The sequence below is a fragment of the Penaeus vannamei genome, chromosome 7, assembly GCF_042767895.1.
Source record: "Penaeus vannamei isolate JL-2024 chromosome 7, ASM4276789v1, whole genome shotgun sequence".
In the NCBI taxonomy this organism is placed as follows: Eukaryota; Metazoa; Arthropoda; class Malacostraca; order Decapoda; family Penaeidae; genus Penaeus; species Penaeus vannamei.
The window spans coordinates 466,990-494,966 of record NC_091555.1 but is presented as its reverse complement, the minus strand read 5'-3'; the positions used below and the strand labels follow the sequence as shown (position 1 = coordinate 494,966).

The following is a 27,977-nucleotide window of genomic DNA, read 5'->3' as shown; positions in this document are numbered from 1 at the left end:
TGGAGTCATCACAAACTTTTGTTGAAATCGTGGGACTGATTCATTATTTGGAAAGAAGCTACGACAATGGTTGCAACCAGTTCTCCAAAAAAGGAAACCTTGCAGAAAAAAATATCACATTTAAAGGAGCTATGTCAAGCCTAAGACAGTTTTCTAACTCGCCCAGGGCATTAAAAAATTATTTGTGCATCTATCATCTCCGAAATTCATTAGTCTAGAAAGTGTTCCTCTTTTACCGACAACGGACGGACACATCACCCCCTTAAAAACGTGTCTGCCAATTAAAAAAATATATATACTACATCAAGACACATCCCAAAAAGCTTTCTTTAGGAAGGTTTCCCCTCTGTAAGTAGAATATTCATGTAAAAATGAAAATAAAAATTAATTTTGGTGACGGAGGGACAAGCAAAAATAATCTGTAATTTTTAAAATACAGTGACAAAACTATTTGGTGACTTTTTATCATAAGCCATTCATTTTACTGTTGCCTATTCATATAATCATTGGAAAAAATGCTATTTGTTGATATTTGATTTATATTTGATTCAAAATAGCTGCTTAGTGAGAAATATATGACAAAATCAGGAGAAAGTCCATCCTTCTCGTTCGTCAACTGCAATTTATTAAAATTCCGTAGCTTTTCTCTAGTCGAGATTATTCAATATTTTTCGGTTTTGTACACCGCGGAATGCTGGCTTTCAGATTGGACATAGTAAACAGCAATTTTCGATGTTTGATTTTTTACTGATATCTTCTGCTTGGTCTGGCCCGTTAGTCTCATCGCACCTTTCTTGTAGCCTCTAGCAGAAGCCGCACTGTCGTAACTATTATCGAATATTATATTGTTTGAACTTGATGACCTGAATGGTCTTCATTGTTATGGGATGAAGTGTAAATTGTTTACGAGGTTATTTGATGCATTATGATAGACTCAGAGCGCATGCGTGCGATGTACACAAGCCTCTAAGCCTTTCCTCTCATCAGCAGAGCGGGCGCAGCGGCCTAGGGGAGTCGCTGATGGCAGGCCGAGGGGAGTCGCCGGGCATTTCCCCGAGTGACCTGTACAGGCTGCGCTACCAGTGCGTCGTCAACAGGCACGGGCGGCATGTGTTGGTGCAGGTGTTCAACTGGTCGTACACGGGAGGCAGCCTGTCCGTGAAGGAAAGCCTGTTCCAGGAGCCCCACTTCTCCAGCGCCCAATACAGGAGGCTGTTCAATGCCCACCAGCGAGCCAAGTTGGAGTCGGAGGAGCCCGTCAGCAGCTACGACATCAGCCTCCTGTACCAGCTGCTGCGCCACACGTGTGCGCTGGACGCGGACGACGAGCGGTGGGTCGGCGAGGCCCCGGACGGCCCTTCGCTCGAGAATCTCCTCTACAAGATCAAGATGCATCGCAACAACCTGGCGCACGAGGAGCTCTGCATGACGCAGGAGGACATGGAGGACAAACTGGAGGAGCTGCGGCGGCTGTTCGTGGACGCCATCACCAAGGCCGGTCGCCGCTTCTCCAGGGAGGACGACGAGGTGGCCAGGATTCTAGAGGATATCAACGACAGAATTGACCAGGTGTACAGGAAGATCCGCGAGCCGCTCAGGGAGGAAGACATTGCACAGTACCAGCAGGATGTGGAGGAAATGAGGAAGCATCTCGAGGGCCGCATTCAAGAGGCGTCGAGGGCAGAGTTGGAGCAATTGTACTCGCGGTTTTACGAGATCCGCCTTCTCCCGTGGCTCCCTGGGGACTGCCAGGTGAACCCAACGCAGATCTTCACAAAATTTACCCTGAAGGAGGAGACCAATCTCGCTGGGGAGCAGACTGCTAGGGAGGTTGCCCACAATGGTATTCTGGAAGTCAGGAGAGCTGACGGCAACGCAGCAGATGTTCTGATTGTCGTGGGCGACGGAGGAATGGGAAAGACTACTTACCTGAAGTACCTGATGGAAATGTGGATCAAGGACCCGTCTTCCGTGCCTGGCCTTGACCAGGTAGAACTTTTATTTTACATCGAGTGTCGTAATCCCAGCATAGCCTCGCTTGATCAGTTGATTCGGCACCTTCTGCACGACACACCAAGGAACATTAACGTGGAGTACGACCACGTGCGTGAAACGGTTCTTCACATGCAAATTCTCATCCTCATAGATGGCTTCGACGAGGTGAACGAGGCGTCGCGGCAGCTGATTCAAGAGGCTCTGCACCTACCCGGCGCCAACGTGCTCCTTCTGCTGACGACGCGGCCGGGCAGCCTTTCGGCGCTCAGCGCGCTCATACCCCACAGCAGGCGCAGGTTGGTTCTGCTGCTGGAAGGAATCACCAAAGAGCACCACTCGCAGTTCGCTGGTCGACTCTGCGAAAGCTTTGTGCCAGACGAAGAAAACAGAACCACAATAAAGATGGCAGTGGAGGAACAACTTGCAAGGCTGGATGCGTACCTTGGAGCCCATTTGAACAGTCCACTAAATCTCACGCTCTTTACGATGCTAGTCATTCAGGATCCTACTATAACAGAGACTCTAACCACTGCCACTGCACTGTATGTTTTACTGACAAAATTGGTCACTGAGAAGGTTACTGAAAGAATTTCGCGCAAGGTTTGGGACCCCGACATCGAGTACAAGATTTCTCAGTTCGAGGACTACAACGACGGCCTGGCATTCCGGGCCATGAAGCGCCGCGAATACGAGCTGCAGTCGGACACCGTGGAGTGCCTGCGAGGCAAGTGCCGTGAGCTGGGCCTTCCCCACGAGGAGCTCATGTCTGCCTTCTTCACTGCGCGGTCCTGCCGGCGAGGTCTCTTCTCGGCCCTGGCCTACTCCTATCATCACCTCAGACTCCAGGAGTTCTACACCGCACGGCACCTGTACCGGAGCATCGTGCACTCACAGAATGCGGAAGAAGTCATCCACTCGTACCTCGCCGAGTCCGTGGAATGGAAGTCAGAACAAAGATTTCAGAACGTGCTGGTCCATCTGACGGGACTCATGGCACGCCACAGCGAACACCTGGCCCACGTTCCTGGCCTGCTGAGCCAGGCGCACATGCCCTCCACCGCGGTGGACCCACTGCTGGCCCACGTGGTGGAGGCGGGGTTGCACCCGCTCGTGGTGCAGGCCGCCGCCGCAGAGCTCCAAGCCCACTGCGAGGAGTGGGATGGCTGGGTGCAGGTGAAGAACCCAGGCAGCCTGAGTGCCTTGGCGCCGGTCCTCGACGAAGCGCCGGAGTGTGTGAAAACACTGGCGCTAAAGGCGTCCTCACGGAGTCCTGCGGACGAGTCCCTGACGGCCGCCTTCCGCGCACTCTCACGAAAGGACGTCCGCCTGGTCCTCGACCTCCCGAACTTCTACTTCAGCGATCAGGATTTATCGATCACTGACGAAACCTTCCATTTGATTTCGGCGGCCGGCGAGACCTGCTGCCTGGAGGGCTTCCGCGGCCGCCTCACGCCCTCGGCGCTGCGCCTGCTACCGCGCTGCCTCAAGGAGCTGCGCCTGCGGGTCGACCTCCGGCACGTCCTCGTGCTCAGCGACGTCCTGCCGCGCCTTCCCAACTTGGAAATTCTGGGTAAGTGATTTCGTGCCAAAAGGGGCTCATGTGAGGCCGCAGTGCACGAGGCCCTTTATTAGCCTTGGTCCTTTTTCTAGGGGCAGCGATGGAGGATGCGCGCGCGCGCACACACACACACACACACACACACACACACACACACACACACACACACACACACACACACACACACACACACACACACACACACACCAAACCAGCAGCCGCAGTTTAGTCAGCATTCTGAATGCTTACGAAGACAAACTGAATAACAATAGGAAAGTTGTTCTGTGTTGTGCTGCGTGTTTTATGTTTTAGCGTCCTTTCGGCAAATGTATGGGGGCTGAATGGGATAGCACAGCACTACAGGTGTGAGCTAAACCATTTTAGCATCCTGTGATAAGCCATTGTATTTCGTTCTTTACCCGGCATTCACTCGGCTTTGATTCTCTAGCCAGTACTGTGCAGCCAGTCATCCTTTAGTGGCTTTGGGTCGCGATGAATTAGTTGGGCTTTGAAGAAAATGAATCGTCTGAAAAAGGTACGGATGAGTGTCGTAGTATCACTTCCTTCAGGTTTGAAATACGAGGATCCCGAACGGTACGAAGTGGCCCTTCTGCCGCCGCTTCCCTTCTCTCACCGTAAACTGTGCTTCACCTTCACCCCCTTTGTGACGGACAGCGAGGACGACCTGCAGTGGGCGAGCGGGACCCTGGCCAGGCTGTGCTCCCAGAGGCCGAGCGGGAACTGCGCCAGCATCTTCTTCAAAAACACAAGCCTCACGCGTAGGTGGTCACTCACTCACATTTTTTGATGGTCATGGTTCATGTTCTTCCTGTTCGCCAGGCGTGTTTCATTTCGAGACGTTTTTCATTAGAATCTGAACGATTGAAGTGTAGTAAATCCGCACTTGTTCCACATTACATCATGAGTATGCTATGATCCATTTTACTTTGTTGGTAAAGAATCCATGCTGACGCCCTGGCGCGGGCGCTGCAGTGTCCATTTACCTCTAGATAAACCTATTCCTCAACAGAAACGGGCATCAGGAGGCTCTTCGAGTTGCTGCACGAGAAGGGCGTCAGCGTGTCGCAGCGCCTGGATATCAGCCTGACGCAGAGACCGCGAGACAACGCGGAGCTCAGTGACTTGGCGTCTTCGCTTGGTCTCGGGAACTTCATCTGCCACTCGAGCGCGCAGACAGCCACAATGTGAGCCTTGCCGCCAGGCGACGCACGGCAGCTTTCAGATTTCCATTAACCTGACTCAGATGTCTGAAGAAATGAATACCAACGCACAATACACATGCCAGCCAGTTAAGTCTGGCACTGTACATCGAAGTTTTAGAGCCAAGAGCGATGCCTGGAAGATGCCGAAGCGCATGATGTGGACGCGATGGATTCAAGGAAAGAGAAATCACTGAGTAAAAACTGGACACCTGGTAATGCTCGTTACAATGATGACGTGATTTTAACAGAGTAGACAAGTCTTCAATAGTGAACAAATGCAGGGCTAGTAATTTCATAGCTGGATTAGCTATACCAATATTTTGCATTGAAAATAAAGTAAGTACACACAGACACACATATACGTATATATACATAGATGCGTGCGTATAAACAAAGGCATACATATATATACACACCTATATGCTCAAACATTTATATACATATACGTACATATACATAAACATAAATATATATATATATATATATATATATATATATATATATATATATATATATATATATATATATATATATATATATATATATATATATACGTATACATAACCATGTATAATATACATTTACGTGTACATAAACATATACATACACATGTAAATGCATCTATACATACATGAACACACATAGACCACATATGCACAATGCTGATAAACTCACTTGGCAGAGGTTATGAGTGTAAAGTAAAATCATTCCAAGCAAAATATTTTTTCACTGGCATTTCCAGCGTTGTTTTTTCTAATGTAATGTATTTTGTTATAATGTATATGTAAATATATTATTTTATCTTTTGTTCAGCGTCTTATTGTAGATTCTTCACGTCTTCTCTATTAGGAGAGAGCAAGGAGACCAACCACTCCTTTTCTGTGCATTATTGTTAATTTTAGTAGAAAAAAAGAAAAGGTGAAAAAATGGTTAATGGTTTATGGCTGACACAAGTAACAATGCTAGACATCAAAGGTCATATAGCATTATGGTAAAGTAATTTGTCGAAAAGGGTAAAGAAGAGTTAAAGATTAGGATAAGATGTCCAAGACGAGAGAGCGTTATAGGATAGTATGGTCGCGAAAAGGCAAAAGAGAGGAGCAAGTGAAGTAAAGGAGAGATTATTAAAAGAAGTGTTCCCTGGGGTCATCTTCAGAGGCTTCCGTGGTGGTATGGGGGGCGAGGGGTACCCGCAACCCCTGCAACCTGAATGCCCCCCCCCCCCTAATGGTCATTCACCTTTTATATATACGTAATATTTATGTATCAAAATTTCTATATTAATATATATCTATATATAAATATATTATATCTATATATAAATATGTTATATCTATATATCAATATATATTTATATGCAATGAAAAACACAATAACGTGTTGATAATATGGAAGAAAAACCCACAATGCACAAACTAGATTTATTGAGGAAAGTGAGACTTTCCTCAATAAATCTAGTTTGTGCACTGTGGGGTTTTCTTCTAAATATTTATATATTAATAAATAATACACACACAGCAAGATGAAAACAAACAATGTGTAATTGTACAATGTAAATACTGAAGTGGGCAGCCTTAATTTTTGTTACTTTTGGGCGACATGTGGAAGATGGAGTATAACGGAGAGGTGGACAATAAGGCTGTAAGGTAGCATTAAGGGAGGATAGGGTGACTGATGAAGAAAGCTGTGAGGGGTAGAGGTGATGAAGTTGAAGAAGTTGGGAGAGTAGGAATGTCTCCGGGAGATCGAGTCTCGACTTGGGTGGATAATGTACCAATAGGCATTGAAGAGTGGGTAGTAATTGCAGTGTTCAGAGTCATGATCAAAGGAGAGCCTGGGGTCGGGGAACCTGGAGAGTTTGAATTGGTGTGGCTATTTGATGAAGGGGCAAGCCTCATTGCCCCAACAAGGTATAACGTCTTCATTATTGGCCTTAGAAAGCCTAGACTATGTTGGGGAAAAAGTCCGCCCCTCAGGGTCCCTTTGAGGGGTACAGGCTAGACAACTAAAACAGGGGGATACTGTGACCATGGTTCTCTCAGGCCTTTCAGGATTGGCACAAGTCAGCCTTTCATCCTTTCAGCACGGCGCTTACACATCAGGAAGTGGGTAGTAGAAGGGACAGAATCGAAAAAAGGAGCGGGAAAAGACCGTTCAAAATTAGTCGAGTCAAGGGCTGAGGCCCAAGGTTGGGGAGATCCCCAGCATTGGGTCCCAGTCCTCATCTCCTAAGCCCCCCCCCCCCACAACAACAATGTAAGAGATTGGGGGGGGGGGGGGCATGTTAAGTGCTGAATTAATGAAAGTGGCTTTGTGCCAGTCCTGAACGGCCTTCGTACTCTACTCTTCCCTCTTTACCCTTTTCGCTACTAACCTACAGCCCTCTGCAACCTTTGACATATTTTGTCCTATCAACTCATTTATACCCTTCTCGTCACAATATTTTGTCAGTGCTACATGACCTTTCCTTACTTAGGGGTTTCATTAAATTAAAGCCTAATTTTGTACTTCAAGATAAAAGAGGATTTCCTGCTAAGTTATAGAGCAAATGTAAGCAATCTCCAAAGAACTAACAAATACGCAGGAAAAAATTAAAGCCTTCTAACAAGACCTTTCTTGAAGTTGTCTGAATGCCATGGCAATAAAGGATATAAGGGCATAAGGATATCTTGAAGAAAAAGAACTAAGGTTGAAAGTAAAAGACACATACACCTCGAGATTTATTTAAGCAATGAACTCATAAGGCAGTGGCGTGAGGAATTCAGGCTTGTTTTTCGTGATGTTGACCCTGTGTGCAGAGCGGGGCAGGGCAGGCTTACGCTTGAGCTCTCCCTTGGGAATCTTGACTCCAGCCTTCTTGGCTTCGATTCTGCGTTGTTCATTTTCCTTGATGCGCTTCTTGAAGTCAACCTGGCAGTTGGAGTGCTTGAGGTGCTCAATACGTACGTTCAGCCTGGGGAGGATGGCAAAAGGTAAATAACACTTCCAAGTAATCTCCTGTAAGTTGGTGCTTTAACATTCAAGGTTTGTTTAAAAAAATCAAATTCAGAATAATCATAATCTGTTCCAATTAAGAAATGCTTCAGAAAATAGAATATGCTTTATGTGCAAAGCTTTTATAAATTTGGTACTCACTTCTTGGCCAGGATTTTGCCCTTGACTCTCTTGTTGACAATGACACCAACAGCATGCTGGGTCACGTTGAACACACGCCCAGTCTTTCCATGGTATGCCTTGTGGATGAGACCCTTCTGGAAGGCTCCATTGCCCTGGGAACAAAAGAAAACTTGTTATTCTGGGTGAACACTTCAAAATGAAATAAATTTAAATCTACCACAAACTTCTAAGGTTCAGAACATACTTGTACAGGAATGTATTTTTGTGGATCTTAATAAATTCCAGTAATAAAATCTAGCCACAGGGAATTCACTACAAAACATGCAATTGAATTGTCTGAACTCGAACTCATCACAAAAAGCAAATTTCTTTAAAAAATTCCAACTAACCTTCAAGTCAACAAGGTCGCCAACTTTGTACACTCTCAAGAAGGTGGAGAGATGTTCTACACCATTCTTCTTGAAGCCACGCGCAAACATGTTGCGCGTGCCGCGACGCACACCCTTTGAATTGGTCATTTTGGCTTATTTTCTGTAAAAAGGAAAATTACTTTAGAAGAGGTCAAATACTTAGCTAAAATATAAACACATACTCTTGAAACAATTCAGGAGTAAGACAAGACACTCCTTAAATCAATAAGACAAGCAAAAACTCCAGACATAATAGTTGAAATATATGAAAGCAAATTTGGCAAGCGGAAGTACAACTTTGGGTGTATTAAAGAAGGGCAGTGGGTGTTTGCCGTGGTTTGCCATCAAACAAGACTCCAGAGACAAGACAAAGAAACGATCCTCGGAATCATTAAAGAAAAAATTGATCCTGGAACGACCATAATTAGTTGGAAGGCATATAAATGTCTTCAAAACGAGGGATTTCAACACCTCACAGTGACCCACTCCATTAATTTCGTGGACACTATCACAGGCACTCACAAGAATACTATTGAAAGGAGGTGGAGAGAGGCAAAGCGAAAGTTCCCCGCTATGGCAGGAGAAAATACCACTTCATGGGCTATTTGGCTCGGGCAATGTTTCACATGAACATCCCCGAGACCAACAAGTGTCTGCACGAATTCCTCCTTGCCGTAGCTCACCTGTACCCACCACACTAAGGTGTGTAAAATGTATTACTGTAATTCGTGTTTAAGAGCTGGTTTGAAGCAGAGACCACTACTGCTGAATCAGAGTGAGTGGCAAGGGAAGCACGGCCACCGGGAGGGGGTCAGAGGGTGTGGCCCCCCCGGGTTAGAAAGGTTTTTCGTTTTTTTCGGTATGGTGATAGGCTAGGGAAGCATGGCGACTGGAAGGGGGTCTGGGAGTGTTGCCCCGGGATAGGAAGGTTTTTCGTTTATGGCCCCCAGCTAGGGACAACTAGGACTAACTCGTGCGATTCTTGGCACAGGTTTTTTAATTTTTCACTTAATTTTTGTATTACCGCTTGTTTGTGATCATCTTCATATTTACTACCCCAGCTCCCCATGGGATCCCCCAAAATTGTTGGCTGGAGTCAGGGACTTAGTCGTTGATAAACATTTACTTGTCTATTTTCTATAAGTTGGCATGAAGTGCTAATAAAGGGGGGGTACAAGAAGGCTTGCCTCCCTGTCAAGAGAATAAACAAGGTAGGAAAGATTAGGTTAGCTTTTGGGTTTGCATGATACCCTTGTTTTGGAACTTATTCTCTGAAGTGTGTATCACTATTGGTAACAATTACCTCGTCTATAACAAGACTGCACTGGCTAAGGAAGCACTGCAATCAGTAGGGGATTCAGAGTCAGAATATGGAAATTCAAATTCATAAATGCAGCTGGGGCTAAACTAAAAAAATTTCCGGAATACCTTCGCATACCAACTGCAATGATATATGCAACTATGGATTCCTCTTCCTCTCTAATATTCAATGCCATAGAACCCCTCTCCCCTCATTCACAATAATCCTGGTCCCAATAGCAGGGGAGCACATGAAAGGTAACTGACGAATTACATAGTTAAATATGAATAATACACAGAATCAGTCACTAGGGGGAGGTTGAAGGGTGCACAGCCCCCGTGACCTCCCTCCTTATGGGCTGCCATCCCCCAACCCTTACAATGGAAGGCAAAGAATATTCCACGTATTCACAGCAGGAGAGAGCTTAAGACTGCCATATGGATGGGAGCTCCTGAAGCAATTGATACCGAGAGTGACCCTCCAGAGACCAAGTCCCAAAACTAGGTTATCATGCAAACCCAAAAACCTCCTGTACCCCTATTTATTAGCACCTTGTACCAACTTATAGAAAATAAGACATTAAGAATCTTGGCTGCATAAGGGTGTTGGGGATTCAGTTTCTGAATGGTAATATGCAGCATTTTCGTTATATCGTTGTAAATACGAAGTCGCTGCAGCCGTTATATTTCTTGTGCTCTATAAATTGGTGGTTTTCATTTTCTCCCTATCTGTGCATCACATTCAGTAACTTACACTGCTCCTAATGCCAGGTGTCCTATATTATCCTGTCATGAATATATGGGTGGGGGTTGGGAGGTGACAGCCCCCAATGGGGGTTACATTTAGTATATAATGACTATTTCTTTTAACTTCCCTTGTAGCATTCATGCTCTCCCCCGATATCTGGTCCATGCTGTAGGTGGAGGAGGGGGGGGGGTCCATGACACTCAATATATCTGGATTATAGAGCGAGGAATCCACCACTACAAAATCATTGCTCTGTTTTGCAAAGGGACCGAATAATTACGAGGCCAAAGTTACCAAAGGTGACAGATGGGGAGAAATTGACACCATCTTATAGCGCACATGGAATACACAACACGTACATTAGCAGAAACCTCATTTACTGTACAATGACGTAAATATTCACTGCATATCACTGCTCAGAAAATAAGTCGACACAGCCAGAGTATGTCCATTTTCAATTTCTCGCTGTTGGGAGTACGTCACATGTGCACGTGCACAAACATTTCTGGATAAGTACGAACCTAACCTAATTGAGAGTAGTATCTCATGTTGCGACTGCCACCCCCTTGTTCATCTCGCCACACACACGCAGAAAACCAATCGGGGGCTTTTCTACCGTACTCATCATTGCTTCCAAATACAAAATACCTTTCATTGCATCACCATTATTTTCCTCAAACTCCCAAGTCCTTTATATTAGAATATCTACCGAGCAGCCTTCCCAGCGGTGGTTCCTCTAGCCTGCACCTCAAGACAACCCTTTCCATTCCCTAAACGCAAGTGAAAGCCCCAGGCACGGCGTCCCCCTTCCCTCTGGGCTGACGGGCCGGGCAACCAACACGCCAAAGACGACCTCTCCACGGGGACAAAATTCTCTACGAGCAGTCTATACTTGCTAAGCCTCGCATGTGGAAATACAACGTCCAGTTCACTCTAACGGGTCCGACTCCCACGTGAGCCTTTCGAAGCCGCTCTCGAGTCGGGCGCCCTCCCTGCCCCTCCAGCACGTGTCTGGGCCGCTCGGGACGACAAATCAATTTCCTCTTGATCACACTGGGTCTGCAAACTATCCTGTCACGAGACTTTGCCTTCTCAATTGCCCTCGTGCTGGAACTGTCATGGAATCTTATGACAGAAATCCATTCGACTTCGAAATGTGGTGCACGAAAAACATCAACAAAGCGGCAATCCCCTATATCAAACCCGAATTTCTCGCTGAGAACACTTTTCTGGCCCATGGAATTAGTTCGGCACTTAACACTAGGGTCTTCCTACGTCTTGTGTGACTCCCAGTCCAACCTCAGAGAGCGCGAAGGAAGAGAAAAGGGCGAAAACAGTGAGGCTCCGCGGCCGTCAACAAACACTCACACGCTGAAACGGGAAAGAAGGATCCCCCTGGCGGCCGGACCGAGAACTACTCATGTGCTACAAACGCGACGCAAATCCACTCATGTTGAATATTTTAATATCAGATATAAGTTATATCTATTGCATAAATATGCTCATATAAAAATGTATTGGAATGTATAAAAATAGCGGATAAATCTGTCATAAATTTTACTCTTTGCGGCGGTGTGGATCCGCACCGCGGCAGACGTTGACGCCCGAGGTAAACCATCCAGCTGATCTCCGCAGGAAAGAAACATATATTTCGTCCTTCAGCATTTCCTCCCTGTTCTCAAGGACGAAAATCCGACCAATCTGGATCTCCTCGGATATTGCAAGATGGTGAGTACGCGCGTGCAGTCGACGAGGTTTATAAGAGTGGAAGTGGCCCTAAAACGGAGCTAACGGGAAGGGCCGACCCTCGCCCTCCTGTCACTCAGCGCCCGAGTAAACAAGCAACCAAGAGGTAAACAAGAACAGGAGGAAGGCTGCAAACAAGTGCAAAAGTGACTCGCAAATCCCATTATACGGTGCCAGGCCTTAAGAGGCCTGGAGAACTCGGGCTGTGACGCTGGGGCGCTAGGAACGCCTCCTCTCAACGCTATTTCGCTCGAGTGTCTCTCCCATTGATTTTATTTTGATTTAAGCGCTAACAACACTTCATTGACATCTTCAGAGGAAAGGCTTTCAGAGTTCCGATGGTGGTGATATTTTTTTCTTCTACTTTCTCAGGAATTGAGGACTATTTACCCTCACCTACTTCTATTTATGTTGTTCAGAATGTAATTTTGAACATGTAAGAAAGTAAATGCTACAGTGGTATTAAGGAACAGAAATGACACTCACTGCTTTATAGACTCATCTGTGTGAGTGAAAACTAACAAAGTATTCAGGTTATTTTAGAAGGGGTATTTGCAGTGACTTCAACGCTTCACTTATGAGAGCTGTTCTGGAAAGTGTCATGTGCTGATGGGAGATATTTTCTTAGCAACCATGAACACACTGGGAATTTCACATTCGTTCCCTGGAAGTCGCACAAGACAATTGCTATATTTTGTAGAGTTACATGAACTTCTGAGCTTTACATAAGTGCACCTTGACTTTTTTTCCATTATTACGGCATTTGCTTCTGATGTATCATGCTCAATACGAAGCAACCTATTCAACTATTGTTTAGTCTTTTTCTTTTACGTATACCACTCAAAAGCATAACAATTCACTAGCAAAATATGACACTAAGAATGAAGTGGCACACTATAAACTGTCCTGATTTGTTTCATCAAGAATTCATTATTATGTAGCACTTGTTGAGACAGACTATTCCCTAAGGTCTTCTTTTGTAGTTAAATAGCTTTATGTTGGTCTGGTATGTTTGTAAAAGGTTAATAAGTTAAGTAGCAGCTGTATAAAGCAATTTCAAGTTGGCACTTAGACTGATTGAACTGAATACCCCAAACAGGGTATGATGATGTTCTTTTGTGAAAACTTCAGAAGCCTTCTGAAGACTGGTCACAGGGGAGGGGATGAATGATGTTGGTTAATGGTGAAAAATTTAAGTGGTACAGGAATTTTATAAAAGGCTACATAAAATGCTTGAACACCAGAAATACAGGGTATTCCTAAAATGTATCTCTTTGCATTATGTAGTTTTAACTCCATTTTTGTGATTATCAGCACTAAAACATGTTTTAAAAATTGATTTGTGCTAGCCACCTCTTACATTTTTGGCCAAATTGGTAAAAAAAAAATCCTCCCTAAACCAAAAGGAAGAATGGAAAGATGCATGCACTTGAGTCATTTTCTTAATTAAAGATTAATGTTAACCATCCTTAATATAGTCTGTACCAAGACTGTCAAACTCTTACCCTATCCTAGCTTAAGGGGGCTGTTGTGCTGAATATTTGATGACTATTAAAAAAAGTACATGAAAAAAAAAATTGGGGGGGGAGAATCCTGTAATATAATAGGCTTTGGCAATCCTGCAACATAATATTTCTGCTAATATGTAAATATAGAGAAGTTATGACTAATTGTCTGATCCCTTTGCTTCCCCTCTGATTGCTGCTGTATCGTGTTCGTGCAAATATACTTGACTAATATTTCTGCAATTTTTTTGATTTCTTAAAAAAAAATAAAAAATAAAAAATAAATAAAAAAATAAATCAAAGTCTGACATCACAAAACTACACCTTTGCTAACATTTTTTTTTTTTTTCTTTCCTCTCTAACTAAGGTGATTCTAATGGTTTTTGGAGCATCATTTGAAAGCTGAATAAATTTGTGATTTTTTCAATGAAGCAATTTTCATATCAAATATCAGTATAAGTATATATAACATATTAAAAAATTGCGGAAATCCAATCATAATTGACAAATTTCATTCTAGATCGTTAATTTATTAAATGTTGGATTCCCCAACATTGTTGGTGGGAGTCAAGGACTTTGTCTCTGATGGGTGCGGTCCTATTGTAAACATTTACCTTTATTTTATAGCTATTATCATCATTATTAGTATTTTATGAGTATGATTATTGTTATTATGACAATGATTATAGTGAAATCTCCAAAAAATTATAGAATGGGTAAATAAGTGAAATCAGGTAGACCTAATGTATTGAAAGCAGGGGTTTGCTTGGTCAAGAATTTTTGCTCTGAGGCCAAGAGCTGCACCGTTTGCTGCGTAAAACTACTGCTAGAGCCTGAGACCCGCACGAATGGCCCTATTGAATGTCAAACCTGAAAAATTCTACATTTAAACTCAAGTCTCTTCCACAATAAACCTTTTAGATAAATTAATCTATCCTAACATCTTTACACAGCATAATACTTTCTCCTGTATGCATATATAATGCATACAGACACACACTTCTAATTAGTAACCCATACATTCTGATGCACAATCAAAACAAATGAGCATCACTAAGTTAAAATATTGGCCTACCCATTTCCAGTTATATAATATTATGAAGTTGAAAATAATATTCACTGAATATAATATCCACAAAAGAATGTTTCTTTTTCATTAAATAGGAGGTATATTCATGATTAAGAGAGACGAGGAGTTTAAAAGGAAGGGATGAATTATTCATCTTATAATGATTTATGAGAAGAAAAAAAACTTTTTCATTGCCATAGTCTGCATAATCTCCTTTCACCATAAGTTAATGTAAATTTCTTTGAATATAATGTTATGGAAATTACATGAACAGAAACCATGAAAAATAATTTCTCAGATAAGATATTAAGTTGAGTTCTTGACCAACGTTGGCATTTGAAGATGTGCAACCAGCACGGTTTGCAAATGATGCTGTTGCCATGGTGATGGTACACCGCTTGACTTAGCAATCGAAAGTCTAGCCATCAACGGGGGTTGCTTGAGAAAACAAGAAGTCTTAAGATTTTAGGCAAGAAATTTCCCTGCTTAAATTGCCCCTAGTAATTGTGTTCTTGTTGGGTGATTGTTTCTGGAACCATCTATATATAACAATATTACTGAGAAATCTGCCATGGAGTTAAGAACCCAAGTTCTAGACCAACTGCCAAACATTTTGTACATGATGCAAGGTTTTGCTGAAAAATGCCACACTCCAGCACGGCCAGAGAAGCTAACAAGCCTCCACCATGCATATTCTGGCAAGGAAGACCTCCTTGGGTAAAGAACGATCCACACACTATTTTTCTCAGGGATCCTTTGTGGAGATTTGTTAGCTTTGCTGAGTATGAAGCAGAGATGCATTTGTGTTGTTTGATGCAGCCCTAGAGGGGACAATTACCCATTCTTCTTGTGAGGATGTTAAAGATCAAAATTGGGCAATATAAAACAGAATTTTTTACAGAGGATAATATCAACTAATGAAAATAAAATCACTAGTTGAAAACATTGCTGATAAAGATAAAGCAGTTTTCGTACACCTTCCTTATCAGTGATCTTCCACAGCTTAGGGAACCTGCATGTAGCATGGTAATTATGGACTAGTTATTTATAGTCTGTCATATTTATTAGGGTTTTTAAACTTTTAATAGTTATTTATACTTTCAGTTGAATTAGGAATGAAGGAACAGAATGGTAGCATTGTGATTTGCCAGTAGGGTTCATTACGATATGTGTTTTAAGTTTTTGTTTTAGGTTTTATGAATTTCCACTAAGCTCAGAAATGCTGTATGAAAACACATAGTGTAGGCAAGTGAAGTTCTCTCCATCTTCCTCATCCTCATCCACATCCACATCCAGGTCCTTCTCATATGCACATCATCACCCATTAGCTCAGCTTTCACCTGCTCCAATTTCCAAGCAGTTATGCACACAAAATACATTTATGCACAAAATTATCCTTGTCCTGGTCTTCATCCACATCAATATCCACATCCTTCATCTTCTCCATCTGGTCCTCTTCCTCTTCCTCCTCCTCCTCCTCCTCCTCCTCCTCTTCCTCTCCCTCCTTTTCCTCCTCTCCATCCTCCTCCTCCTCTCCCTCCTTTTCCTCCTCTCCCTCCTTTTCCTCCTCCTCCCCCTTTTCCTCCTCCTCCCCCTTTTCCTCCTCCTCCTCCTCCTTCTCCTCCTCCTCCTTCCTCCTCTTCCTCCTCCTCCTTCCTCCTCCTCCTTCCTCTCCTCCTCTTCTTCTTCCTTTTCTTCTTCTTCCTCTTCCTCTTCCTCTTCCTCTTCCTCTTCCTCTTCTTCTTCCTCTTCTTCTTCCTCTTCCTCTTCCTTTTCTTCTTCCTTTTCTTCTTCCTCTTCTTCTTCCTCTTCTTCCTCTTCTTCTTCCTCTTCTTATTCTTATTCTTATTCTTCTCCTTCCTCTTCTTCTTCCTCTTCTTCTTCCTCTTCTTCTTCTTCTTCTCCTTCCTCTTCTTCTTCCTCTTCTTCTTCCTCTTCTTCCTCTTCTTCTTCCTCTTCTTCTTCCTCTTCTTCTTCCTCTTCTTCTTCCTCTTCTTCTTCCTCTTCTTCTTCCTCTTCTTCTTCTTCTTCTTCTTCTTCTTCTTCCTCTTCTTCCTCTTCTTCCTCTTCTTCCTCTTCTTCCTCCTCCTCCTCCATTTCCTTTTCCTTTTCCTCTTCCTCTTCCTCTATCTACTCTGCCTCCACATTTTCATGATATCAGAGTTAATGAACATCTGTGATGAAAATACTTGACTGATAAGGGTGCCATGCCTATATTTGTCAAGTCATTATTTTGTTCTGTATTTAGTTTAGAGAACTAGACTCTGAAATGCTAAAAATAGAATATAATTAGTATTCATATGATTGCATGAATCCTTATTTTGATATTTAACCCACGTACGACGGATGTCCCACATGTGACACACCCAGAAAGAAAAAATGGCCAGGCATCCTGCCAGTGTGATGCTGTATTGGGGCTTGCACTCTGACTCAGTGGTGGGCCGCGGCTGGCGAGGAGGTAGAATCGGGGCCAGCCCCGCGCTCTGATTTTGTAGCCGCCCGGAAACTTTTATTTTCGGCTTCAGAATATACTGGCATTAGTGGGTTAGATTCTAGAAAACTATTCATTATTTGTCACAAGGAAAGTAAATTTGAAATAAGGACTGTGCAGAGATAGAGAAACACTAATAGGTAAACATAAAGAACACACATAAAAACACTATAAGCTTTAGAAAATCATAGACATAGGAAGGTATCTTGAGGGGTGGCAAAGTTGGCGTCCCCCAAAAATGGTTGGTGGTGCAGAGGCAGTGACCCAATGGGAGAACAGGGAAAGGCCCCCAGAAGCTCCTGGATTTTAATATTTTCAAAGGGATACTCCGTAATTTCTGTACTAAAATATCCGACATTTTTATTTTCATATTTGACATGATGGTTATTTCATTTTAAGCACAAGACTCGGTCGTAGGTTCCCTCTCAGTTGCAGGTCAGTGTTCACTACAATTGGGTAACTAAGGAATTGCACAGTTTGTTTGTTTACAAGGAATGTCTCCGAAAGTTGAGGAGTGGGGGTCCCGCTCCCCTCCATTCTAGAGTGGGGAGGGTTGCCTCCCATTTCCTATGCCTATGAAAATAATTGCAGAAAGTCAAAGTAAGACTGCAGTTGGGAATGAAAGATAAAGCCACCTCTTGTCCAGACGTAGTAGGACAAAAAAACAAGAGAGGAAACAGTTTACTATGTCAAGGCAGGGCATATTGGCATTCCGAGAAGCATCACACATTAGAAGTCATTCTTTGTTCTGAAAATCGTGCCATGGTATATGCATACCCATATTTATAAACATCCCCCCCCCCCCTCCAAATTTTGTTAGACAACTCATTTGTTAGAGTATGTTTACTTTTAGATTACCTGCTTTTGAAATAAGCACAAAGACTTTTGACTATTTACAAGCAGCATTTTTTTTGTCACATGATGGAAATAGCAAACCCTAGTTAAAGAGCTTGTAGGGTTACTTGTGTCCATTTGTGTCAGGAGGTATATCCAAGAAAGGTTTTTATGCTATTAATATTAATATTATTGACATTATGATTATTATATTATTATTAGAATACTAATAGCAGTAGAAAATAAAAAAGAATCCCCAAAAATGAAGGAAAAGGGTAAATAGGTAGGACTAATTATTTACTCCTTAGTGACTATGTATATACCTGTGAAGCCATATAAGTGTAAGAGCAATTAATAAACTAATGTATGGAGGAAATACATTCTGTGTCATGCCAGCCACAACAATTAGTTTAACCCAATGCTGCCAGTTACATGTCCTGTTGATGGCAGTTTTCTTTTGGAAATTTTACACGAGGATGGTTCCACATGTCCTCAGTCACCAAGGAGCCATTTAGTATGCCAACGTAACCTTATCAGATTAAGACTTTCCTCAAGTTTGTGGGATTTTTTTTCTAATACTATTGATATCAGTGTTATGATTATTGTTATTATTGACATTATGATTACTAACTGTAGTTACTGATAGCAATAAAGAAAATGAATATTTCCAAAATAGGAGTAGTAACTGACTACTTGGTGATTCAGCATATGTGGAGCCATCTATGTGTAAACACAATTGATGAAAAAATAGTGATGTGATCTGTCTTTGCCATCCCAGCATCAGTGGGTTAATTTACTCTGATAACTATATCTATTTTTTTTGTGTGTTTGCAATTGCAAGTAACAGTTACCAATAATTTATAGAACATGGAATTTGCTTGTTAATGTTAGATGATGGTTAAAAAAATGTAATATGTGCAATGTACATTGATGGTGGTTCAGAAATCCAGGTACTTAACTCAAGGCAATAACAGAAATGGCCACCTTAGTTCCATCCATTGTTGATTTTATTACTAATTCTTACTTGAAGAGTTGTTCATTCTAATTGGATGTATTCCAATATATAAGAAAAAGATACAAATTATAGATACCTGATAGATGAGAGGGATATATGATTTGTTTGTATTAGGTATGTGGTGGTAAACACTTGAAAAAGAAACTATTGGAGGTTGTAATATATAATGGAAACTATTGTGAGCAATTGTCATATTTCTTTCCAGGGCGCTAATGCCTCACAGCTGGAGAAGGAGATCGGGGCAGACCAATTCCCTCCTAATGAACACTACATAGGCCTTGTAAATGTAAGTGCCTCTATATTACATGCCTGAATATCATTTTGATTGTGTGTAAAACCTATTGTTAGTGATGATTTGGTAAGATGATACATATTTTCAGTTTTGAGATTTATGAAGTATTCTTTTATTAGTTGATGATTGATGAAATAACCACCTCTCCTTCCAGTTTGGCAACACATGCTACATCAACTCCGTACTACAAGCACTCTATTTTTGTAAGCCTTTCCGGGAAAAGATCCTGGAATACAAAGCCAAGAACAAGCGGACGAAGGAGACCCTCCTGGCCTGCTTGGCTGACCTCTTCTACAACATTGCCACCCAAAAGAAGAAGGTCGGCAGCATAGCACCAAAGAAGTTCATTGCCAGATTTAGGAAAGAAAATGGTGAGTGGTGGTGCTGCATTTCTTTCTTCTTTTGATTTTTCTTTATATCATTGTTGGATATATAGAAAGTCTGTTTTGTTTAGACCAATTTCTTTTATGTAGATTTTCAGTACTTTCTTTTTTTGTTTTGTTTTGGTAATTGGATTTTAATGTGTTGAATAGAGATTTTTATTGTCTTTGCAGGAATCATTCTTTATAAGATTATTTGTATATTTTTTTATTTGCCTACATTCATTCCACACTCACCAATAAGTATAATTCATTATCTAATTTAACTTTGTGATCATATAATAGTTATTGATTTGAGATTGTAAACCCTATCACTTTGTTGCAAAAAAGGTGAATTTTACGTTTGAATCTTTCTCTAAGCACTGCTCACTTACTTGGAATTATTAGTCTTTTAATTCTATCTTCCTTCCAACAGTTAAATTTGATAACTACATGCAGCAAGATGCCCATGAGTTCTTTGTACAGCTCATAGACAGCATCAACGAGACTATCATGGGTGAGAGAGAGTCGTTTGTTTTCAGTAGACTGTTTTAAGTGCTTATTGACTTTTAAAGGTTAGGGAAAATATGAATGGCTGAAGAAGTTTACTGACTCTGTTCACTAACTCTTGTTATTCCAAGTGACAGATGTAAATCTTAAACTTCTATTTTCTGAGTGGTTGATAAGGAAAGCCTTGTTTCTTGGCACTAGATTCATGGTTATTTGGTAGACAGTGGGGCCTTATGTCAAGAGACCTGCAATGGTATCTAATGCTTGATTAAGAATCACTGAAATATTGGCTCTTGGCTCTGTATAGGTAGTCAGTAGTTGTAGTCAATTAGTGGGCCTGCTTGACCTTACCTGTTTCCACTTTCTTTAAGTTTATAAGAATTTTTTTTTTTTTCTAATGGTATCAGTATTGATGCTGTTGTTATTATTATTGACATCGTAATTGTTATGATATTATCAACAATACTTCAGCAATATCAGATAAAAAGAAATATTTCTGTAAACCAAGGAAAAGGGTTAACAGGTGAGGTAGGTAGGACTACTGATTGATTCCTTTATAACTTAAGTGCTTATGGAGCCATCTGTATGTGAATAAAACTAATAAACTAAACTCAAGCATGTACAAGTACATACTTGCCTTTCCCGTTGACAGTGGGTTAATACTATGCATTAGATATAAGGGTATAAAGTTAAGGGGCAGTGAAATTTCTTTCTGGAACATTTTGCCTTTGTTAAAGTATTTGATGTGTGCATATCAGTACTAGATATTTTTAGAAATATTTTCAAACCATAACTGTAAATTTGATATACTCAAGTATTATAGATGTCTCGGATAAAGGAACTACTTTGACAGTTTCCATTATCTTGGTCCCTTTTTATTGAATCTTCTTGTATGTTGATTGTTTTCTTATTCTTCCCAGAGAAACAACAAGCGGGTCGAAATAGACAGCAAGGCGTAGAGAGTGACCAGCAGGGAGGTGTAGGGGGGCAGCAGGACAGCGGGGGAGGGGGGAACAACCAGCAGCAGGACAACACATGGGTGCACGAGATCTTTCAGGCAGTCGTCACCAGGGAACTCAAGTGCCTAAACTGTGAAGCTGTAAGTCCACTGAGAGCATTAAGGAATCAGTCTGTAGTCTATGTGTGTGTGAGGGATTGGGCATATTAGACCTTTGGGGGAACATTTGTTTTTGGCTATTCAAAATATTTAGCTAATTTAAACAATAAAGGGGTTATCCCCCCCTCCATTGATGGTTCAGTAGGGCAGTTATTCATTGACAGTAGCTACACCACTGTGAATGAATAACTAATGTTACCTGTTCAACTGTCTGTCTCTTCTATATATTTTGTTTTTAATTTAGGGAAGATATTCTTTCCATCATCTAAGAATGCTTTCTGTCTTATTTGATGAATAGCTAAAAGAAGCATTGTTTTTTCAAGAAATGTACATTATTTCAGTATTTTGCTTCCTTTCAGGTACGAAGTACAGACGAGGTGTTAAATAACCTGTCGGTAGAGGTTCATCAAAACACCAGCATTACACACTGCTTGCGGTGTTTCTTCTCCACAGAGACCATCAGTGCAGAGAACAAAGTACAGTGTGAGAATTGCTGCTCCCTCCAGGAACACCAAGTAAGGATGCTTGAGTTGAATGATGAGTGGTCCTCCGGCAGTTTGAAAGTGACAGTTCTGAGATGTCTCATGATATGAATATGGAGAGTATCATAAATTCACACATGATACCAATTAGTAGCCCTACATGACCTAATTTGATTTCCCCGTTCCTTGAGATTTCAAGATTTTTTTTTCTAATGCTATTGATATTGAAATTGTTATTAATATAGTTAATATTATGATTACTATAATGCTATTAACAATGTAATAGCAATAAAGAAAATAAGGAATCATTGTGAAAATTAAGGAAACGGTAAACATGTTAGTGGGTAGGACTAGTAATTGACTCCTTAGTGGAGCCATTTATGTGTAAACACAACATACCTAAAAACTGCAGTGGACATGGCAGGCATTCTTGCCATCCTTTCATCATCGGATTGAAGAGAGTAAAAGTAAAACCATTTTTCTCTTAATTTTCCTATTTTTAAGTATGTTTACAGATTTAGAAAAATATTTAAAAACACTTCATGAAAGGTTCACAAATGAGAACCAGTGAAGATTAGGGAAAGGTTACGTTGACTAACTCAAAAGTAAAGTTTGGTTGGTGCAAGTAAGCTACATGGCTGTCACTTCTAGGTTTGTTGCCATCATCACCATTGTTATTGTGTTAATTACAAATACATGCCAGTGGCATCACCACCAAGCAAATTGACCATTTTTTTATGCATTACGTTTTGTTTAGTATTCATATTACCTTCATTTGTTCAGAATCCATTTTCATTGCTGTCTATAATGTTTTTTTATATATATATTTTTTTTCCTTAACAAACTTTAAAAAAAAGACAATATCTTGTCAGGGGTTCATGTTTGCTGGCAGGTATTGGGTCAGCTACCATTTCTTGGCTTTTAGATTTTAAAATGTTTTATTTTTTATCAGCATTATGTTCAGATTCTACATGAAGCAACTTCTTTTCAAAAATCATTTTTTGATATTTGTATATGTACACACATCCTTCAAAGGAGTAAGTGTCCTACCAGAGGTAACAGGAACATGTCTCCCCCCAGAAACGCACAAGGGTAAAGAAACTACCAACGATTCTAGTCCTTCACCTAAAGAGATTCCAGTTCTTAGGGCAGTACAACCGCACTCTCAAACTCTCGCACAGAGTAGTATTCCCTTTGGAGCTCAGGGTGTTTGATACGGTGAGTGGAGGCTTGCTTCTTTGATGCACCTACTTTACCTTCATTAATTTCCTTTCATATCAAGAAGAGATTTCAAGTAACTGTTTATTTGAATATATATTTATTTACTTCTTTAGAATGAACTCACTGTAGTAAAGTCTGCCATGTTTTAGATGCTGCTCACTTAGAAGACCTGCAAAAGTATTTCTGGCTTTTTCTTTTGTAAAGTTATGCTTTAGTGTTCATCTTCAAGCAGGCAAATGTTTGATCTGTTCTCATATACATGTTCTCTTCCAGAGTTCAGATGCTGTGAATCCAGATCGAATGTATGACCTTGCAGCTGTTGTTGTACACTGTGGAACAGGCATCAACAGAGGTCATTATATTGCTATTGTCAAGTCACACAGATTTTGGTTGCTCTTTGATGATGATGCAGTGGATGTAAGTAACACTTCTGTTGCTTCAGCAGTGATGATTTTTTTTAAGCATAGATTGTAAGAACTTCACTTCTTCCACGATTGGCTTGAGGGTACGGTCCATATCACAACCAGCCATGTTCATGAAAAGAGTTTATTCTATTGCTATTCTTATATTTATGAAAAGAGTTTTTATTCTATTGCTATTCTGGTTGTTATTAAGATTCTTACTATGTTTCTTGATTATTTATTATTATTATTATTTTTATTATTGTTTTTCTTGTTGTGACCACCATCATTATATTGTTATTAGTATTTGTATTTTTTCATTATTATTAGATTAGAGTTAATAACTGTAATAATAATAAGAATGAAAACTTTTTCTGAAGAATGATGCAAATGGTCATGGTTAGGTAGCCCTTGCAATTGATACCTCTTTGACTTGTGGAGCCATCTGTGTGAAAAATAGATAGATCAATTGAACAAACCCATAATGGACAATGCATGTATACATGTACTCCTTGTGCTAACCTTTTGGATCCAGGTGCATTAGGCTTTCAAGTGTCTGCCTGAAACCCATTCCAAACAAATACTCATTTGCAGTGTCAAAACTCCTTGCTTCCTCTTTGAAATATCATTTTCTAATTTTCTGCATAACTATTTTTTGCTTCTTTATTATTTGCCAATGTCTGTATTTATTGTTTGATATGTTTTATCAAGATGGTAATAGACTGTTTTCCTTACACAGACTCCATATCATCTCTATAGGTAGTCAACAACTCTGTACAGTAACAGTAATAATAAGCATCTTTTTGTTGTGTGTCATTTTAAAAAGATTTTCATAATATTCAATTTTTCATAATACACCATGTGCTGCCAGTCATGGTGGGTAGGAATAGGATCTTTAGCAAAAAAATAGTTTCCTCCCTTGAACTGGCACTCTTCCAGTGATGGCTGATAGAGGACATATTCTGCACTAGTTTACCAATCTGCATAATGCAAGAACCCCTTCCTAGATACCCACCGAGTCTAATCACCATCCATAACATTTGTATACTCACTTGGTCAACTCTCATACCCTCAACCAATTTTTTTTCATGACAGTATGTTCATGCTGTGTCCTCCAGAACATAGGTTAAAACTAAGCTCATCCTCTCTTTTCTCATATACAGAAAATTGATCCTTCTGTCATGGAGGAATTCTATGGGCTCACATCAGAGATTCAGAAGTCATCAGAAACAGGCTACATCCTGTTCTACCAGGCCCGAGACCCAACGTAACTCCCACTTAAGTGCCCAAGCAGGCAAGAGTCCACAGGTCACGTCCAGCCGAACCTTCGGAGGAGACTGACAAGGGGAAATAGTCACTTGACGAGCAGAGAGGACTCGCGTAGAGAGGAGCTCGTGCTGGCGGTTCAGTCTAGTTGTGTATTTACATGTATTGATCTAGTTCAGGTTTTACTCTAGGATGAATGCACCTTATGTATATTTGTATTTGAAGACTTCGGGAGTTATTTCGCAGATGTTATTATTGTAATGTATTATTGATAATGTGCACTTGTATATAAGAGTTTATAACAGAGATACTTTACAGTCTATGGCAAAGGCTCTTGGGAAAAAAGTTTGTATATTGTAGACACTTCAGGATGTTTCCTTTCCAAACTTGGCTATTTCTTTCTTTTAAATGTTTTTTAAATTGTTGTCTTGAATCCCTCATTGTTAATTCTGAGCTTGTATGAAAAAAAGAAATTCAAATTTCTTTTATTTATTATTTTTAGATTTTGCTCTAAGCAGTCCAGGATGTTAATGGTTTGTACAGCAATGTAAACCATCTGTTCCCCCCGGCACTTTGCTGCACTACAATCAGAAGCGTTTTAGAATGCGATAAGTTGTTTATTATTTTCATTTGGAAGCCTTTCTTTTATTTAGACATTCACCCTGATGAGAGACCTGGCAGGGCCTAGATGCCGAGGGAAGGCACGTTGTACAAAACCCGAGATGCACAGCAGTTCCATCCAATACTAGTTGAAATGGTGTCAGAGGCAGGATTTTGTTTCAATAACTATTGTTATTGTTGTTGTTGTTATCATATTGCTTTCATTATTATTATTTTATTATTGTTATTATCATTATTATTATTATTATTGTCATTAATGTTATAGTTATTGATATTATCATTATTATTATTATTATTATTATTATTATTATTATTATTATTATTATTATTTTCATTATTATTATTATTTTCATTATTATATTATTATTATTATAATTTTTTTTTATTACTATCATTATTATTATTATTATTATTATTATTATTATTATTATTATTATTATTGTTATTGTATTAATGTTATTATTTTTGTATTACTTATGTCATTATTGTTGTTATTATTATTATCATTATTATTATTGTTATTATTATTATTATTATTATTATTACTATTATTGTTGTTATTATTATTATTATTATTATTATTATTATTATTATTATTATTATTATTATTATTATTAATGTTATTATTATAATTATTATTATTAATGTTATTATTATAATTATTATTATTAATGTTATTATTATTATTATTATTATAAATTGATATCATTAGTTTTTTTTGCTTTATTATGATTGTCTTTATTGTTGCAGTGTTGTTACTGCCATTTTTATTTTTACTATTATAGTTTTTCCTTTACTGATATTTTTTTGTATTGTTTCTGTTATCTTTATCATTATTCCATTTATTAGTTTTGGTTTTGCTAATCCTTGTTGATATAGATAGTTTTCTTCTTTATATTTCTGTTATTACTATAATATTCTTGATGATATTATTATTGTCATTTTTGCCATGGTTGATGTTGATATTAATGTTATTATTATTACTATTATTATTGTTATTATTATTATTATTGTTATTATTATTATTATTATTATTATTATTATTATTATCTTTAATCATCATCATCGTTATCATTGTTATTGTTATCATTTCTTGTATTTATTTCTCATTATTTTTATAACGGTCTTATAATTTTTTTCTATCATTAATAACATTATCATTGCCATCATTAGTTTCCATTATCCCTACATTGTCATTGCTATAATCATCATTGTCACAATCATCGCCAGATACCACTATTCTCATCCTATTTTGACGCAAAGGGAAGTGCTTGCAAGCAATATCTAATCTTTATCAGTGGCAGAGATTTCTGGTAAAGTAAAAGTCTTTTCATAAGACTTGGCTCTGAGACTTTAGCACTCTTCCTTTCTTCGTTCAACTCTTGACTTGGTTGCAAGGAGAAAGGGCTCTTCACTGTTTTTTCCATTTCTCTAGACAAGCAAAAAACATGCACACACAAACACAAACACACACCTATAGATGATTCTCTCTCTCTCTCTCTCTCTCTCTCTCTCTCTCTCTCTCTTATATTCACACATATCCTTACCCATGGGTCTCTAGGCCAGTCTGCTTCCTGAGGCCAGTGAGCCGGAGGTCACGGAACTCCCTAAGGCTATGTCATCCGCATGTGAGTGTTTTGGTTATTGGTTTTATTATCCCTGTGATTGTGAAGGCAGTTGCTGTCATTCTTATGATCTGTTATTTAATTATTTTTTCTTGTTTATATGATTATTTATTCTTAATATAATTAATTTACTTCGCCACTATAGTCTTCTTATTATTGATGTTATTATGATTATCATTATTATTGTTGTTATTATTATTATTATTATTATTATTATTATTATTATTATTATTATAACAATTATTTTTTTTATTATTATTATCATTATTTATGTTTGTTTATATATTCTATTTCACCAGAACGTAAAATTAGGAACTTTTATTTTTTTACTTTTATTGTGGTTCCTTAAGTTTAATTTTGACATTATTATTATTATTATCATTGTTGTTATTGTTATTATTATCATTGTGTTTATTATTATTGTTATTATTATTATTATTATTATTATTATTATTATTATTATTATTATTATTATTATTAATTTTTATGGTCATTACTATTATCAAGACTATAATCCCCATTATTATTATAGTGGTGGTTTTATGTTAGTATTGTCATTTTTAAAAATTCTATTAACACAATTTGCATTTTGACTGTCAGTGACATTAAGGTTTGATAAGAATTTCATGATCATTATCAGCCCCACTCCACAGCCATTAATATAGATGCTTGTGATCACACAGAAATGGTCAAAAGAAGCTGCAGTTTCCTAAGGAGTTTTGAATATTGAGGAGTTTATTTCTTTGGCTATTGGGAGGATGAGCATGACCCCTGCCAGTCTAACTTCTGTGATATTATTATAATTATTATTTTACAGACTTCCAGGGTCATGATCCTGTCACTAGTGATCAGCTGAACCTTTTTCAGGGCAGTTGTACCATTTTCTATATATTTCCCACTGTTATTCCAACACAGTTTATTGTATAAAGCTGTTGAACAGTAAGAAAAAATTACTCTTTCTTGTAGTTTCATTTTTTACCAACACTCCTCTTTTATTGTAAGGAAAGTTATGAATGGTTAATGGTTAAAAGGGAAAAATAAATGTGCTAGACATCTAAGGTCATATAACACTA

At 39.5% G+C, this 27,977-nt stretch overlaps 4 protein-coding genes across 14 annotated transcripts in view; 3 read left to right on the top strand and 1 right to left on the bottom strand.

The window, feature by feature from the left end:
- The window catches only part of LOC113808505 (uncharacterized), an 8,464-nt gene extending 2,881 nt beyond the window's left edge, over positions 1–5,583 (top strand). For 4 of the 7 annotated variants that reach the window (XM_070123407.1, XM_070123405.1, XM_070123403.1 and 1 more), the window contains 3 exons: positions 991–3,565; positions 4,123–4,332; positions 4,584–5,583. In XM_070123407.1, the coding sequence (XP_069979508.1) occupies positions 1,021–3,565; positions 4,123–4,332; positions 4,584–4,762 (2,934 nt within the window). In that variant the 5' untranslated portion in view covers positions 991–1,020 and the 3' untranslated portion in view covers positions 4,763–5,583. Of the gene's footprint in view, positions 3,566–4,122; positions 4,333–4,583 lie in introns of all 7 variants that reach the window. The other 3 variants (XM_070123402.1, XM_070123406.1, XM_070123400.1) reach the window with 2 other exon arrangements.
- The window catches only part of T3dh (Type III alcohol dehydrogenase), a 212,086-nt gene that overhangs the window by 148,688 nt on the left and 35,421 nt on the right, over positions 1–27,977 (top strand). The gene's annotated exons all lie outside the window — the stretch shown is intronic.
- RpL21 (ribosomal protein L21) lies at positions 7,484–11,760 on the bottom strand. 4 transcript variants are annotated; one of them, XM_027359927.2, is made up of 4 exons: positions 11,719–11,760; positions 8,283–8,424; positions 7,912–8,045; positions 7,484–7,729 (listed from the first exon to the last, which is right to left on the bottom strand). In XM_027359927.2, the coding sequence occupies exons 2-4, from the start codon at positions 8,409–8,411 to the stop codon at positions 7,501–7,503; spliced, it is 492 nt and encodes a 163-aa protein (XP_027215728.1). In that variant the 5' UTR covers positions 8,412–8,424; positions 11,719–11,760; the 3' UTR covers positions 7,484–7,500. The 4 variants fall into 4 exon arrangements, with proteins under 4 accessions (XP_027215728.1, XP_027215726.1, XP_027215727.1 ...); XM_027359925.2 differs by having other exon boundaries at positions 11,650–11,741; XM_027359926.2 differs by having other exon boundaries at positions 11,626–11,726.
- Usp12-46 (Ubiquitin-specific protease 12/46) lies at positions 11,921–27,863 on the top strand. 2 transcript variants are annotated; one of them, XM_027359923.2, is made up of 9 exons: positions 11,921–12,078; positions 19,216–19,296; positions 19,457–19,673; positions 20,098–20,178; positions 21,092–21,270; positions 21,648–21,803; positions 22,851–22,988; positions 23,265–23,408; positions 24,556–27,863. In XM_027359923.2, exons 1-9 carry the CDS (start codon positions 12,076–12,078, stop codon positions 24,661–24,663), a joined length of 1,107 nt encoding a protein of 368 aa, XP_027215724.1. In that variant the 5' UTR covers positions 11,921–12,075; the 3' UTR covers positions 24,664–27,863. The 2 variants fall into 2 exon arrangements, with proteins under 2 accessions (XP_027215724.1, XP_027215725.1); XM_027359924.2 differs by lacking the exon at positions 11,921–12,078 and adding an exon at positions 15,634–15,696.

What these genes read in the sequence shown, in the direction of transcription:
- RpL21 (XM_027359927.2), bottom strand. Translation starts at nt 8,411, where the DNA reads ATGACCAATTCAAAGGGTGTGCGTCGCGGCACGCGCAACATGTTTGCG. An exon ending in GCGACCTTGTTGACTTGAAG is followed by an intron (nt 8,046 to 8,282) that starts GTTAGTTGGAAT and finishes TTTTGTTCCCAG; the next exon opens with GGCAATGGAGCCTTCCAGAA. An exon ending in GGCAAAATCCTGGCCAAGAA is followed by an intron (nt 7,730 to 7,911) that starts GTGAGTACCAAA and finishes CATCCTCCCCAG; the next exon opens with GCTGAACGTACGTATTGAGC.
- Usp12-46 (XM_027359923.2), top strand. An exon ending in CAGATTTAGGAAAGAAAATG is followed by an intron (nt 19,674 to 20,097) that starts GTGAGTGGTGGT and finishes TCCTTCCAACAG; the next exon opens with TTAAATTTGATAACTACATG. An exon ending in CATCAACGAGACTATCATGG is followed by an intron (nt 20,179 to 21,091) that starts GTGAGAGAGAGT and finishes TATTCTTCCCAG; the next exon opens with AGAAACAACAAGCGGGTCGA.